The sequence below is a fragment of the Pezoporus wallicus genome, unplaced genomic scaffold (genome assembly GCF_028554395.1).
Source record: "Pezoporus wallicus isolate ANWC-B61680 ecotype Strahan unplaced genomic scaffold, APGP_CSIRO_Pwel_v1 contig_6274, whole genome shotgun sequence".
In the NCBI taxonomy this organism is placed as follows: Eukaryota; Metazoa; Chordata; class Aves; order Psittaciformes; family Psittacidae; genus Pezoporus; species Pezoporus wallicus.
This window is the reverse complement of record NW_026635738.1, coordinates 530,001-544,865: the sequence shown is the minus strand read 5'-3', so window position 1 is coordinate 544,865 and position 14,865 is coordinate 530,001. Positions and strand designations below refer to the sequence as shown.

Sequence of the window (14,865 nt, the reverse complement as noted above, 5' to 3'; positions counted from 1 at the left end):
AAGGCAAACAAGGGAATATTACAAAGAAGTGTTGTTTACTTAAAAAAACCCAACTAAATGTTTTCATGTGCAGAGAAGCTGCTGCACACGCAGCCACTGACCGTGCACCAGTGTGCTTATTCTCTCAGTGCAGGCAAATACAAAGTAAAAAGCTCCAGTGGCCTTTGTACTTGTGTTCCTTTGCCAGCTTCATCACTGTGTTCCACACGCTTCACGCTTCCATAGTTCCATCTTCTGCTGATGCTTTGATTGAGCAGTCATGGGGGAGGGCTTTGCCTGAAGCGTTGGACACCTGAGATGAGAATTGATGGTGCTTGTTTTGCACCAAATACTCCATGGTGCCTATATTTACCATGCAAAGTGTGTAAATGAATTAGGGTCTGTGTCTTCCTGATTCCCACATCAGCCTATCTAGTGAAATAGCAGCAGTGATTCTTAGATAAGTGAGAAGTATCAGTTCAGCCACTTAATCTGAGCTTCTGCAGGGCAGAACTTTAGCCTGGTCTTGTGAGGTTTATATGGGTTGTTGGATAAAAGAAAATCTCCTCAATAACTTAAGAATCCTTCTATGATGTCTTAATGGGGTGGGAAGGTGTTTCTCTAGCTCCCGTCACACAGCAATTGGCGCTGCTAGGTCAGTGTAATATCCTGTTCAGATTTCTGCCTTTCCAAATGTCTTTGATTTTTATGTAGTATTTAGGGTTTAATATGGACATGTTTCTAGAAAATACTTTAAATCCAGAGTATTTGAATACCCCGGCTGTTTCTCTGGGACAAGACGACCTGTACCTTCAGGAGTGCTGCTTTGTGCTCTTGTGAGTGCCGCTTTGCCTGCTGGCGAGAAGTGTTCTAGGTTGTGTGTGGGGCAGTGTTCTGAGCACCTGTACTTACCCGGAAGCTTTCTCTGTCTTCTTCAGGACTTGAGTGTTCAAATATGCAAAAGGATTCTTGGCTTAGCATCTTTATGTGTTCATTTTCCTCTTCTGCTTTAATGAAGTAATAATACTAAATTTACAATGATGCTCTTGGACTTTCCCTCTTCCCTTTAGATCTGAACCACAGTGGTCTAGGATCCCATTATGAAAATTCTCACTGGGGACCAGTCTCTTCAAATAGTGACTCCAGCACAAACTGGGATAAAGTTATTGTAGACGGCTCTGACAAAGAAGCGTGGCCATCAATCACTGGCAGTGACCCGGAGCTGACATCAGAATGTATGGACACTGACTCTGCCTCTAGCTCTGGGTCAGAGAGGAACCTCGTGATAATGGCTTCAGGGAGCACAGGTGGAGAAAGCGATGGCATTCGGAATGGCATTGGACATGGTTCTCAGAATAAGTTTGTGGTTGGTAGCAACAGCAATAATGTGGGCAATGGAAGTATTAATGGGCCGTGGGGCTTATCCCACGGAACCATAATAAGCACATGTCAAGTTTCTGTGGATGCTCCTGACAGCAAATCTGAAAGTAGCAACAATAGAATGAATGCTTGGGGCACCATAAACTCTTCATCAAATGGAGGGTTAAATCCAAGCACTTTGAATTCAAATGGCAACCATGGTGCCTGGTCTGTATTGGAGAACAATGGACATGCCCTGAAAGGGTCTGTAGGGAGTGGTAATCCTGGCACAAGTATTCAGTGCAGTACCATAGGTCAGATATCTAATAGTCAGAGTATTAACTCTAAGGTGGGTGGTTCAGCCCATGGTTCCTGGGGAAGCCTTCAGGAAAGTTGTGATTCTGAAGTAAATGGTACAAGGAATGTTTCATTCAGTGGGCAACCTCAAAACCTTAACACTGAAATGAATGGACCAAATAACACTACTAACTTTATGACCTCTAGTTTACCAAACTCTGCTGGTTCAGTGCAGATTAACGAACTGCCTAATAATACAGGGCATGGGGCCTGGCGCGTGAGCACAATGAATCATTCTCAGATTCAGGCCTCTCCAGTTTCAAATGGCACTTCCATTTCTCATCTTAGCAATGGTGAGGCGAAAAATGGTGGATCTTATGGTACTACATGGGGTGCCTATGGTTCTAATTACTCTGGAGACAAATGTTCAGGCCCAAACAGCCAAGCTAATGGTGACACTGTGAATGCAACTCTAATGCAGCCAGGCATTAGTGGGCCTGGCAGCACTAACTTTCAAATCAATGGGAATAAAGGAGGAGGGGTGTGGGAGGCAGGGACAGTCAACTCCCAGAACATGCCATGGGGAAGTGGGAATGGTGCGAGTGCTGGCGGGAATAGAAGAGGATGGGGGAACCCTGCACAAAACACTGGCACTAACATTTCAAATGGGGAATGGAGTAAACTGCCCAGTAATCAGCATTCCAATGAAAGCGTGAATGGCAACGGCAGGAAGTTTACAAACGGATGGAAGTCTGCAGAGGAGGAGGACCTCAGCAGCCAGAGTCCTGCTGCTCCTCAGCTCACGGAGCAGAACAGCGCGTGGACCAAAGCAGGTACAGCAGACAGCGAGGGCAGCGCCGAGAGCTCTGGGTGCCATGAAGATCGAGCCACTGCGGAAGGACAGAACCGGGAGAGAAGGAAAGTTGACCAGCACGCGTTACTCCAAAGCATAGTGAACAGAACTGACTTAGATCCACGTGTCCTTTCCAACTCTGGTTGGGGACAGACTCCAATCAAACAGAACACTGCCTGGGATACCGAAACATCACCGAGGGGTGAAAGAAAAACTGACAATGGGACAGAGGCCTGGGGGGGCTCTGTGACACAGACTTCCAGCTCAGGGGGGTGTGTGGATAGACCTAACCCTAATAATAATGATACCTCATCTGTATCAGGGTGGGGAGATCCAAAGTCTGCTACAAGGTGGGGAGACTCCAAAGGGTCAAACAGCCAAGGGGGGTGGGAAGAAGATTCTGCTGCTACAGTAATGGTCAAGAGCAATCAATCATGGGGAAGTGGCAAAGAGGAAAAGTCATCTTGGAATGACGCACAGAAGATCAAACAGGGATGGGCGGATGGACAGAAGGCCAGCCAGGGTTGGGCAGTTTCTGCCAGTGATAGCTGGGGTGAAAACTCAAGAAGTAACCATTGGGGTGAAGCTAAGAAATCCAGTTCAGGAGGTAGCAACAGTGACAGATCAGTATCTGGTTGGAACGAGCCAGGTAAATCAAATTCTGTTTCCTGGGGAGGTAATAATACAAACCCAAATACTTCTTCAGGATGGGATGAGCCTGCAAAGCCTAATCAGAACCAAGGCTGGGGAGACCCTCCTAAATCCAATCAGCCTCAAGTTTGGGGGGATTCATCCAAGCCGATCAACTCTCCAGAGTGGAACAAACAAGATGTTGGCTCTTGGGGAGCCCCGTCTGCCCCGAACAAGCCCCCCGGCTCGGGCTGGCTGGGGGGGCCGATGCCAGCGCCGGCAAAGGAGGAAGAGCCCACGGGCTGGGAGGAGCCATCCCCTGAATCAATACGCCGTAAAATGGAGATTGATGATGGAACTTCTGCTTGGGGGGATCCGAGCAAGTACAACTACAAAAATGTGAATATGTGGAATAAAAATGTCCCAAACAGTAGCAGCAGTTCAGACCAGCAAGCACAGGTACATCAGCAGCTACTGTCTTCAAGTGCCATGTCTAGCAAGGAGAGCAGTTCGGGTTCTGGTAAGGCTTGGTTTTATGCCCTGTTTTCTACTAGCTGTAAACCGCTTCTTTTGTTCTTGCTTCATATAACAATACTTTAGCTTAAAGTGGTAAAGGGGGGTGCTGGTGAAGTACCATTCTTATTTAGGAAAAACACCCAACAGCAATGCTCGTAGACATGGGTGTTTTTATGCAGATTGGAAGATCTAGTTTTAAATAGCTTGAGGAGTTAAAGTAACCCGGCTCTACTTGAATTCTGGGATGTGGAAACAGAGGAAATACCTCCTAGTATCTGAGGAATGAAAGTATTTTTCTTCATTTGCTTCTAAACCTGTTAAAACGTTACCAAAGAGCCCCCTCCAAAAGGGACAGAATGAAGGAGGTTGGTTTATATGGACTCGAGATCAGACTTTCTGATCTTGTAGTTTTGGGAGCAGTGAATAATACTTGTAGATGAGCTTGTGTGGTGCTTATGAAGTATTTTGTGCTCTCAAATGTGGAGAGGAGTAGCTTAAATATAATGAGCAGTTCTTAGGAACTTAACATCTCGGACATGTCTATTACCAAAATGGAATGTTTTACATAAGAAATTTGTATTTTTATGATTATTTTTGAACAGCTGACAGTTGTAATATGTGTATGTGCACTAATACGCTTTTTATTGTGTGTTACGGCTCTAGAAAAGCAAACCACTTGAGTTTCTTTAGGTAGCTTTTATAATCCTGTTTAAAAACATGCCAGTAACTCGTACTGCTTTAAAAAGGTTGGGGAGAGCCTTCTACTCCAGCCACTACTGTAGATAATGGAACTTCAGCGTGGGGTAAGCCCATGGATACTGGTACTAGCTGGGGAGAGCCCATCAGCGATGCAGCAGGCACCTCTGGCTGGGGAAACACTTCTCTTGGTCAACAGGCTTCAAATAAACCCGGTGAGTGCTTCTTGTGTCATCTCTGAGGAAAGGGGATGGGGATGGGGAAGCAGCTCTGCAGAAGCTTTATGTTTCTGAGGGCTTACGATCTTGAAGTAAGGACCAAGCTAAGGTCTGTGTTGAGGGCAGTCAGTTGCTACTGAAATGCTGAAGTGCTGGGGTTTTTTTCACAACCAGGGCCTAAATCTATGCAAGATAGTTGGTGTGGAGATGATATGCCATTGACAGGCAGTCGTCAGACCAGCTGGGAGGAAGAGGAGGATGTGGAGATTGGAATGTGGAACAGCAGTTCTTCACAAGAAGCTAACTCATCTTTAAATTGGCCACCGTACATGAAGAAAATGCCCACGAAGGTAATGAGGCGCCTGGGTTGAGCTTTCTGCACTGTTGGCAGATCTAAAAGCTGAGCCAGAACAATGCTGCCCTGAGAGGGGCCATTAAGCTTTAATCTTCATTCATATCATTCTGTGATGTCATTTTAGCAGTAGGTGGTAAACGTCTTCTGAGCATCACGGGAATTCCTTTCTGTTTTTAAGGGAATAATGAAAGGTGGAAATAAGCAAGATGAAACATGGATCAATCCATTCATTAAGCAATTCACAAATCTCACTTTTTCAGTAAGTATTTGCCTTTACCTGGCTCTATTGCCTTCACCTGGCTCTATTGCCTTCTTACTGTGCTGACTGTAATGCACAGGGAGTAACACGCTCAGTTGACTGGGGTTTGTTTCATAGTGCTTTTCTCTTTACTTCTCTTTGTCTCCCCTCTGTCACCCACCCATTTGCTTTGAATCTTCATTACAAAAATGCCAATTGATTGGTGAGAAGTGGTTTTGTGAATACCACCCTGGTGTTCACCTGGTACTCTGGGGTTTTACTTAACCTTACACACGTATTTCGGTGCAATACCTGTTTTCAGTTGGGTACCAACTAAGGGGTTTAAAAAGCATCCGATTTGTCTCTTTTTTTCCCCTTGCAGGTTTGAATATAAATAGTATTATAGGAATGTCTTTGGGTTAGCTTTTAAAAATACTACTAAATAATTATGTTTCATTTTATTACTTCAGAGAGAATCACCAGAAGAAACCATACAGAGCAATAAGATGGACATGTCTGGAGGTAAGGCTAGGAGAGCCAGCCTGGCTTTTACTGCTTTCCTTCCCAGTCTCTCTTTTAGTTTATATCCTTCTGTAAATTACTTTTCAAAAACTGTATATATCATATATATAGCTACAGCTATATATAGTTAAATATGCTTCCCTAAAGAAGAGGAATACCCTTGTAAAGAAAAAACCTGTGTGTATGTGAGTAATGCTACACACATGAATCACCTGGTTGCTCTAGTGATATTCCCCATAAATCAAGCTGAGCTGACTTAAAAGAGTGTTTTCAGGGTGTGGTGATTTTGCTTCTTGCAATGTAAGTATCTGGCTTGCCCTCAGGATACATCCTTCACACAGACACGTTCTGAATCCCACAGTCCCTCATTGTGGTTCATTCTTGGAAACACATTCTCAGTTCTAGGAACTAAATTAATACTGAGCAGTTATTTCAGAGGCGTTTAAACCTGAGTGTGAAACGACTTGGGAGCAGTTCTGGTTTTATTTGAAGCCAGTTATGATTCCTCCAGCAAATAAAAGCCAGCATAATTCTGTAATACACTGATACTATAATGATAGAATTCTTATTTAAAAGTATCTGTGGCACTCTACTGTTTAGTGGAGTTGCAGTCTTCTTATTCCAGTATCAAACTGGGTATTTTCACTTTTAGGTTCACAGTCTAATTGTGTAAGAGATTGTTCTTTGAATTTTAGATTTGAATATTAAGGGGAAGCCCCATATTTAAATTATTTCTTTTTTCAGTTTTGAGTTTAAAACATCAGTTTTGGAAGTAATTCTCTTGCACTGAATGCAGTGAAGGATTAAATGGACCCTTTTTTACTGCTTACATTTTGATCTTGTAGCTTGCCTAGAATTCATGAGAAGATAACTTCATATTTGCTTTTAATAAACACAAATACTGTACATTTGTGAAGGTTTTTGTTTGGTTGGGTTTTAGCTAATAGGGTTTTTTCTTAACTGAATCAAATTAAAGGGCTTCTGAAATACTGGACGGATGTAGGGATGTGATAAAGCTACTGCTTCAAAGCCAAGACAGTGCTTTGTGCTTCCAAACCAGACACGTGGCATTCACAACTGGAAACTCCAGTTAGAACAATTAAACTTTCTTGGTTTTAAGAACTGAGAGCAACATTTTTGTGGAGTCCAGCAAAACCTGCTGACGCCGTGCTGATGCCAAGTTCTCAATTGTCTATACCCATTGATCCATAGTGTTTCCTTTCCCTTTTCACTAAAGCCCAGAGAGTTCAAAGCTAAACTGGTGTTTTCTTTCATTAGTCTCTAGCTTGAGAGCAGCATCAGTGCAGCTCTTCAGAAGCACAGGCTGGTTGCTGGTGTCTGGAATACTGCAGTCACCTCTCTCACCTTTTCCCAGGGTTATTGCCAGATAAGCGGATGGAGATGGATAAGCACGGCCTCAGTGTGGGAGATTACAACCGTGTGGTTGGAAAAGGCCCTGGTTCTCGTCCTCAGATTTCCAAAGAGTCTTCCATGGATCGCGGTCCTTACTTTGATAAGGTCAGTAGGTGTCCTGCTGGTGGACACTTTAAACTTCTTTGACTCTGTGTGTTCTTTAGCTTTCTGCATTTAGTGGAGGGGAAAACCGGGGCTTTCTTGTTAATCCGTAAGAGATGTTTGTTCTTTTTAACTTACTGATATGTAATACTAAGCAGTTTCTGTAGCCCCTTTGCAGTGCAAATGACTAACTAACCTGATCTCTTTTGTTTTCTGCCTATTTCCTGCTGGTGCTGGACTGTCTGTGACTCTTCCCTTCTGTTCCTGCCAATGGTTTCTCCCTTCTGCTTGCTTGCTGGCTGGGTGTTGCGCATCGGTTTGTCTGTCCCATCAGGATGGCATTGTAGCAGACGAGTCCCAAAACATGCAGTTTATGTCCAATCAAAACATGAAGCTTCCCCCTTCAAATAATGCACTACCTAACCAAGCCCTTGGCTCCCTAGCAGGGCTGGGTATGCAAAACTTGAATTCTGTTAGACAGGTAAGGCTGTGTGCGTATCCTTGGCATGTTACTTGACAGCATTTAATGCCTTTTGATATAACATCCTACCTATGTGATTGATCTGTACTTAATTTGTAATTCAAATGCATAGGGGTGGGAGGAGCAGCAGAAGAGGTTTGCTGTCACTCACTGTCCTTCCTTCCCGCAGAATGGCAATCCCAGTATGTTTGGTGTTGGTAATTTAGCAGCACAGCCCAGGAGCATGCAGCAGCCTCCAGCACAACCTCTTAATTCATCTCAGCCTAATCCACGTGCTCAAGTGCCTCCTCCATTACTATCCCCTCAGGTAATGAAGTACATAAAACATTCTGGGTGTAAACTACCAAAACGCTGCTTCAGAAAATTGTGTTTTGTTTATGGGTGTTGCTGATGTTTATTCTGTCAGTATTTGAAAGGGCTTTTGGCTTGGGGAGTGTTTCAGAAACTAGGCAGCTGTTGACAGAGGTTATAATAGCCTACATCCAGTGTAACTGGCAGCGCGTTACTGTCGGTCACTCTTCATTCTGGTCTGGTTTGCAGGTTCCAGTATCATTACTGAAGTATGCACCAAACAGCGGTGGCCTGAGCCCACTTTTTGGCCCACAACAGGTAGCCATGTTGAATCAACTGTCCCAGTTAAACCAGCTTTCTCAGATCTCCCAGTTACAGGTAAGCCACCAGAGCTGGTCGCTGGGTTCTGTTTGAAAGTCTAAGTAGAGACTTCACGTCAGCTCTAAACTATTCTCACAAACACCACCACCAAACACTGTCTCCTAGCGGTTGTTGGCTCAGCAGCAAAAAGCGCAGAATCAAAGAAGCATGCCTTCTGGTGGTCGTCAACAGCAGGAGCAGCAGGTAACGAACCCCTTTATTATTCACTTCTCAAGCTAGCTTTAAAACCTGTTCATTGTCTGAGCTGCCTTTCTTGTTAGAAATGCCATTGAAGTGTGCAAGAGTGAATGGAGTTTTGACAAGCTCTAAAAAAAAAGGCTTAGCTTAAGGCTGGGCTCTGCTGTGCGTAGGTGCACAGAGCACAGAGATGCCTTTCCTGATCTTTCTTTAGATGTGAAAAAGCTTTTTGCCCATTTATATTGTAACTGCTCTGTTTTTTTTAAGGGTCGATCTCTTAGTATGCAGCAACAGATGATGCAACAGTCCCGTCAGCTTGATCCAAACCTGTTAATGAAGCAGCAGACTCCACCCTCTCAGCAGCAGTCACTCCATCAACCCTCCATGAAATCCTTCCTTGAGAATGTCATACCCCACGCTACTCCTGAGCTGCAGAAAGGGCCATCGCCAATAAATGCATTCAGCAGCTTCCCCATAGGTGGGTTTCTCCACACTAACATCATACAGTTAAATGCTTACAGAACACCCTCCCTTCCTTTTCATTTGCCTGGGAAAACAACAGGGACTGTAATCCTGTTAGCACTTACAGTTCTCACGGAAGCGGTAATTCTTTTGGGGCTTATCCAGTTATCTTTGTTCACCAAAGAACTTATGTCACAAGTACACTTACTGCCTGAAGTGATTGTATGTCAGTGCAGATGCTGTACATTCTTAAAGAATGTCTGTCTCCTTTTCTTTCTTTTTACCCTCTGGGTCCCAAGGATGATACAAAGTCCTTTTGCACTTAGAATTCCTGGAGCTAAAGGACTTTTAGAAGTGGAATCCATACAAAGAATCCATTGAAGTGCTCTCATTTCTTTGGATTTTAAAAACATTTCGATGGATCTGGAATTGCATAGGTAGAACAAAATGTTCATTTCCCCTGTGGTGGTTTTGTCCTGGGAAGAAAGGTTTAAGCTCTTCAGTTTTAAAGAATGGTTGTCTCATTTCAGGCACAATGTCTGAAGGTTTATATATACAAACATCTCCTGTTTCTTTCTCCCCACATTTCCAGGCTTCTGTCCAATTTCTACTTCAGAAATTCCAGGCTTGTATATTTTCTCCTTACTTTAGGTCCCTTTGTAATGCTGTTTTATGCTTACTACAGCTGTTTACCATTTACCTCTGTTCCTTATCCCAGTTTATTTCCTCCAATTTGCTTTTCTTCTATTTTATCCTGATCTGGTCATTTCTGTTGGGCTGATTTCCTTTGCATTCTCATTGCCCTTCGTAGAGCAGTTTGTTTGGTAGAGACTGCTGCTGAAACCCTTGTGCTTACAGGTGGAGCGTGATGGAGGCAGTGCGTTGGTGCAGGCCATGCTCTTGCCTTGCATGTGCCGCACTGGAGTTTTGCTTATGGCCAGTCTTAAGTTCAGGCTTCCTGCCTGCATGAGGCTCCTTTCTGTTTCATTTCTCAAGTTGAATTGTTGTGTACTATTAAGTAGCTGCTTTCTCACCGTAATCGTTGCCACGCTGCAGGAACCTGCAGTATATGAGACAGTTTCTCTGAGGCTTTTGGAGGTGCTGCTTTTCTGGCATCCACATCTGCTCATGCCTAAACTAAAAATCCCAACCAAACGAATGAAAAACCAAACCAGCTCCTCTATGGCAATGAGCATCCCCTCAGGAGCAAGATTAAGCACTGGTTTTCAGTGTTGAATGAGTGAGTTTCTGGTAGAGATTTGAGATGTTGCCTGAGTGTCTCTGGCCCTGAGCTAAAATGTTGTAGTGGTTTATTTTCAGAGCTGGAGTAAACAGATCTGAAGGGCTGGAAAGGTAACCAGGTATGGTTGGGAATGAAGGATCCTTCCTGACCTGGAAAGGGAGCAGGCATGCCAAACTCCAGAGCATGGGCATAGTTGTCCAAGCCCAGAACAGCTGGTGCTCACAGGTATTGGCTTTCATTTGGGTTGGCATTGTGTTGATTCCCTGGCAGATAAATGTTTTGAAATGGAGACAACAGCTTAGAACAGGCAAAGACAGGTTGTGTTTGGTTTCTTCTTACCGAGGTTTCACTGCTCAATGTGAGGAGGTTAAATGGAGAGGGGATGGTGTTGCTTGTGTGGTCTGAGGCTGGCGAGGTGTCCTGGAACAGCCCGGGCAAGAACAGGAGTGAGGTTGTAACTGCAGACACCAGGACGTAACTTCTGCTGAACAGGGATGAGTGCAGACCCCTGGTGAGACAGGTGTCCTTTCTAGCTGAGTGTAGCTCCCCAAAGGGCAGTACCTCTGCTCCATCCAGATGAGATCAGCTGTGCTGCTGCTGTGCTGGTATTTGAGCTTCTCTGACTTCCCAATGGCTTCTTCCACTGCCCTTTTTGCATGAAGACATCAGCTGAGAACTTTGGGTGCTTTGCATTGCTTAGCTTAGCTTAGCTTCTGTCTGGAGTAAGTTCACTGTGTTAAATGCTAGAATGTTTCTCAAAAACAGAGACTTGGAAGCGTGAAAGAACCATAGTAACATGCTCTTAAACGCTCACTAGGACAACAGGGGTAGTTAGCAGAAGAAAAACATTCAGCCTGTATTTCATAAGTTATATGTGTTTCTAGGAATGAACTCAAACTTGAATGTAAACATGGATATGAGCAGTATTAAAGAGCCACAATCTCGCTTGAGGAAATGGACTACAGTCGACAGCATTTCTGTGAACACATCCTTGGATCAAAACTCCAGCAAACATGGTATGTGTTTCACACCTCAGAGCCTGCTTTCACCTTCTGGCTCTCACAGGCAGGTTTGCTGCGGTTAGGTCTGGAGGTGTAACTACTGTGTTGCTCGTAGCTGTCAGAATTTGTGTTGTGCTGTCTGTGCCAAACGTGCTGCTCGTCTCCCCCAGCAGCCCAGAGCTGCCTGAGTGATTTTACCTACAGAAATGATGTTGTGATGGGATTTAGTAGAAAGGTACAGAATGCCCTTTCCAACCAGACTTGTCTTTAAGCGTGAGTGCTACTCCTGGCTTTACCTTGATCTAGACTGGAATGCTTCATGTCTTCTGGAACCAAAAGCTGCAGATTTCTAGTTTGGTTCCCCTGACCCTGCTGGCCTAAAGAGGGTTTATGGGGATTTAACTCTGGTCACGTCTGACATTTCTGATGACACGTTCTGCTTGTGAATGTGTACATTTGCATTCTAAAACCAGGGAGAGCTTAGAAGGGTAGACAAGTACCAATGCTGTACTCGGTGTTGGAGGAGGCAGAGGACTTGGTTACGTCTTATTTCATCCCAGTAATCAGGATTCATATGACATTTAAACTGTTTCAGTTGCTTGAAATCTCATCCAGTTAAAATGTGAGTCTATAGCACAAAGGTTCTGTGTCTAAAGATAGCTATAAGATGTCTCCAGTCTCCTCTTACTTTCCAGTCTCGAGATTGTTGGGGTATTTATAGACTTGTCAGCTGCTTTACTACTGTGAAATGACTTGCTGCCTTATGTGTCTAGTGGAGGTGTCCTGCCACCGCGCTTCTGAACCTCGTCTGATTGTTACCCACAGCAGTCAGTGCTGTGTTACTTTAGCTGGGGGTGATGTTTTCTGAATGGCATCAGGAGTTTGATTGTTTGAGCTCCGTATCACATCAAATCCCTGGTAAAAGTCCTCTGTTCCCTCAGAACCGTAGAATGTCTTTGGCTCTGCTGCCTAATAACTTTTCAGCTTGTCCTTGCAAGACTTGTACAGGCTCTGTTTGATGCTGTGCTCCGCTTCCATTCATTCCTCTGCCTCCAGTGATTTCTACATTTGCTGTTTTGCCCTGCCAGGAATATGAGTAGGAGTTGAGAACTTTGCAGTAGCTCAAGATCCTTCAGATTTGGTTAGATGCTTCTTCCAGGAGCCCTCCCGTCACAGAATATTCTGTGATTCTGTTCACTACCCCTGCTAACCAGTTCGGTCTCACAGAAAGCTCTTGCCCTCTTGAATTAATGTTTTCCTTATTAAATTTAAGTGTCCTATTTGAAGGAAATGATTTCGTGATTCTTACATTTTTCTCCTGAATTATTCAGAGGCATTTCATTTTAGATCATATACTCCTGTATGACTTCCTATGTAACTTGACATCACCAGAGGACAGTCTGCTGCTGTATATTTCATGAATGCTTTACAGGGGTATGTTCTTACATAGAGAGAGAAAATACAAGAATTGGCTTTGAAAAATACGTCCTTCTTTATTACTAGGTGCTATTTCAAGTGGTTTCAGGCTGGAAGAGTCTCCGTTTGTTCCATATGACTTTATGAACAGCAGTAATTCACCAGCCAGTCCCCCTGGATCCATTGGGGATGGCTGGCCCCGTGCCAAATCGCCTAACGGCTCTAGCAGTGTTAACTGGCCTCCAGGTAGGTGTCCTCACACCAGGTATGTGTCCTCACATGGGGCTCTGAGCACCAGATTGTACCCTGGTGAGATGGGACCAGAAAAACTAGAAATGAAGTGAGTGAAGTGAAAAGAAAAGAGCAGATTAAGTAAACGAAACGCTTCAATGTTTGGGCTTTTCAGTCCTTAGGAGATGTGTTGTTTAGGCAGATGTTTCCTGTTGTAAAACAGCGAATCCAAATAAGCTTCTCTTCTGTGTGTCCGTTCCTAGAGTTTCGGCCTGGTGAGCCATGGAAAGGTTATCCAAACATCGACCCTGAAACTGACCCTTACGTCACTCCTGGCAGTGTCATAAACAATCTGTCAATTAATACTGTGCGGGAAGTTGACCACCTCAGGGACAGGAACAGTGGTAGGTTCAGTGCTGCCTCCTCCATCCTGTACTCAGCTTGCTTCGGGCGCAGAGAGGGACTGTTTACTTGGAGATGGGTTTGCTGCTTGCTCATCTCCTTGTTTATCTTCTGTATTGTGGATTTCGGGGCTGAAAAGCTCATCTTTGGCTCAAGCACTGCTACTTGATGCAATGCAGCAGATACTCCAAGAATGTGGGCAGTGAGTGGATGCTGCTGAGTGTAATCAGCAATTTGTCATTCATTAAATGTGCGATTCTGATGTAATCTTGCACAGAGAGGCTGTGGGGTTGGAAGTAGGCGAGCAAAACCTGGCAGTCCAGCCACTGCAGTAAGGACAGGCTCTGCTTGCAGAGTGCTGCTGAGCGTGCCTGTCACCACAGCGTTTGGGTGCAGGATGGGGATGGAGCAGTGGAGGAGGTTCCTGGTCTGCCCGCAGACGTGTTCAGTCTGGAGTACAAGTCATACCTTGTAAGTATTGCATTGGTGATGGACTGTACTGTGACTGGCTTCTCTCTTTTCTGTAGGGTCATCCTCATCTTTGAACACCACGCTGCCTTCAACTAGTGCCTGGTCATCCATTCGTGCCTCCAACTACAATGTTTCCCTCAGCAGTACAGCACAAAGCACTTCAGGTGATGTCTGCTTATGTTGCTCTGAGCTGGTGTTTCTTCCCCTTCATGTGCCTCAGTGTCCCCACACTGGATGTTAATAAGACGTAGTCCTGAGCTCTCATCTCAGCAGTAATTTCACTAGTGTTCAAAGTAGTTCTTTTGACTTTACTCTCATTTAGGAGCTTTTGTCAGTAGCAGGGTGGTGGTTCCAGCAGTGTTGTGATCGTGGTTGTCTTCATTTGCCTTTTAGTAGCCAGAAACAGTGATTCCAAATCAACATGGTCTCCTGGATCAGTCACTAACACCTCTCTGGCTCATGAGCTGTGGAAGGTCCCTTTGCCACCTAAAAGCATCACTGCTCCGTCCCGCCCGCCTCCAGGGCTAACAGGCCAGAAACCACCGTTGTCCACTTGGGATAATTCCCTTCGCCTGGGTGGAGGATGGGGAAGTTCTGATGCCCGATACACCCCTGGTAAGGGCATCTCTTTGCACGTGAAGGCTTTCTGGTTTGTTATCAAGCCAGGGAGTGTCCTGGGCATTTGGCTGGGTAATCTGTCACTGCTAGCTAACATCTGTACCATTTGTCTTGCCAAAAGCTGAAGCTGGTGTGTGTGTCCTGAGCTGCATTGCGGCAGACTTCCTACCACGTGAAACAGGGGGAAGGGCTGGGTGTCATACACAGCAGTAGTGTGGATGGCACCAACTGCTGTCCTTAGCATGAGCCATCTCTCTGAGTGCTTCCTGAGCTTGACATCTGTGCAGCTGAATGCAGTTGCCCATTAAGCATTTTTCTCAGTGGCTCATACGGTAATGAATTAGCTCATGAGAGCACAGGGAGGCTTCAGACAGGCTTCAGAACTGCTCCGAGCTTGCAGCAGGAGTCTAAACAAATATATTTGCATTTTTGCTGCAATTATGATTATCTGACAACAGTGTAGCTACTTAGGACTGTATTTACATCATCAAAATGCTCCAGAAAGTAAATAAA

General features: G+C 44.7%; 1 protein-coding gene across 6 annotated transcripts in view; it reads left to right on the top strand.

Moving 5' to 3' along the window:
- TNRC6A (trinucleotide repeat containing adaptor 6A) overlaps window positions 1-14,865 on the top strand; it is a 46,656-nt gene that overhangs the window by 28,242 nt on the left and 3,549 nt on the right. For 4 of the 6 annotated variants that reach the window (XM_057398054.1, XM_057398053.1, XM_057398052.1 and 1 more), the window contains 16 exons: window positions 1,050-3,638; window positions 4,381-4,545; window positions 4,723-4,898; window positions 5,082-5,162; window positions 5,612-5,663; window positions 7,039-7,181; window positions 7,513-7,659; window positions 7,829-7,966; window positions 8,200-8,328; window positions 8,437-8,514; window positions 8,776-8,986; window positions 11,098-11,229; window positions 12,718-12,876; window positions 13,125-13,265; window positions 13,791-13,898; window positions 14,128-14,349. In XM_057398054.1, coding sequence (XP_057254037.1) covers window positions 1,050-3,638; window positions 4,381-4,545; window positions 4,723-4,898; window positions 5,082-5,162; window positions 5,612-5,663; window positions 7,039-7,181; window positions 7,513-7,659; window positions 7,829-7,966; window positions 8,200-8,328; window positions 8,437-8,514; window positions 8,776-8,986; window positions 11,098-11,229; window positions 12,718-12,876; window positions 13,125-13,265; window positions 13,791-13,898; window positions 14,128-14,349 — 4,671 coding nt within the window. The remainder of the gene's footprint in view (window positions 1-1,049; window positions 3,639-4,380; window positions 4,546-4,722; window positions 4,899-5,081; window positions 5,163-5,611; window positions 5,664-7,038; window positions 7,182-7,512; window positions 7,660-7,828; window positions 7,967-8,199; window positions 8,329-8,436; window positions 8,515-8,775; window positions 8,987-11,097; window positions 11,230-12,717; window positions 12,877-13,124; window positions 13,266-13,790; window positions 13,899-14,127; window positions 14,350-14,865) is intronic. The other 2 variants (XM_057398056.1, XM_057398055.1) reach the window with 1 other exon arrangement.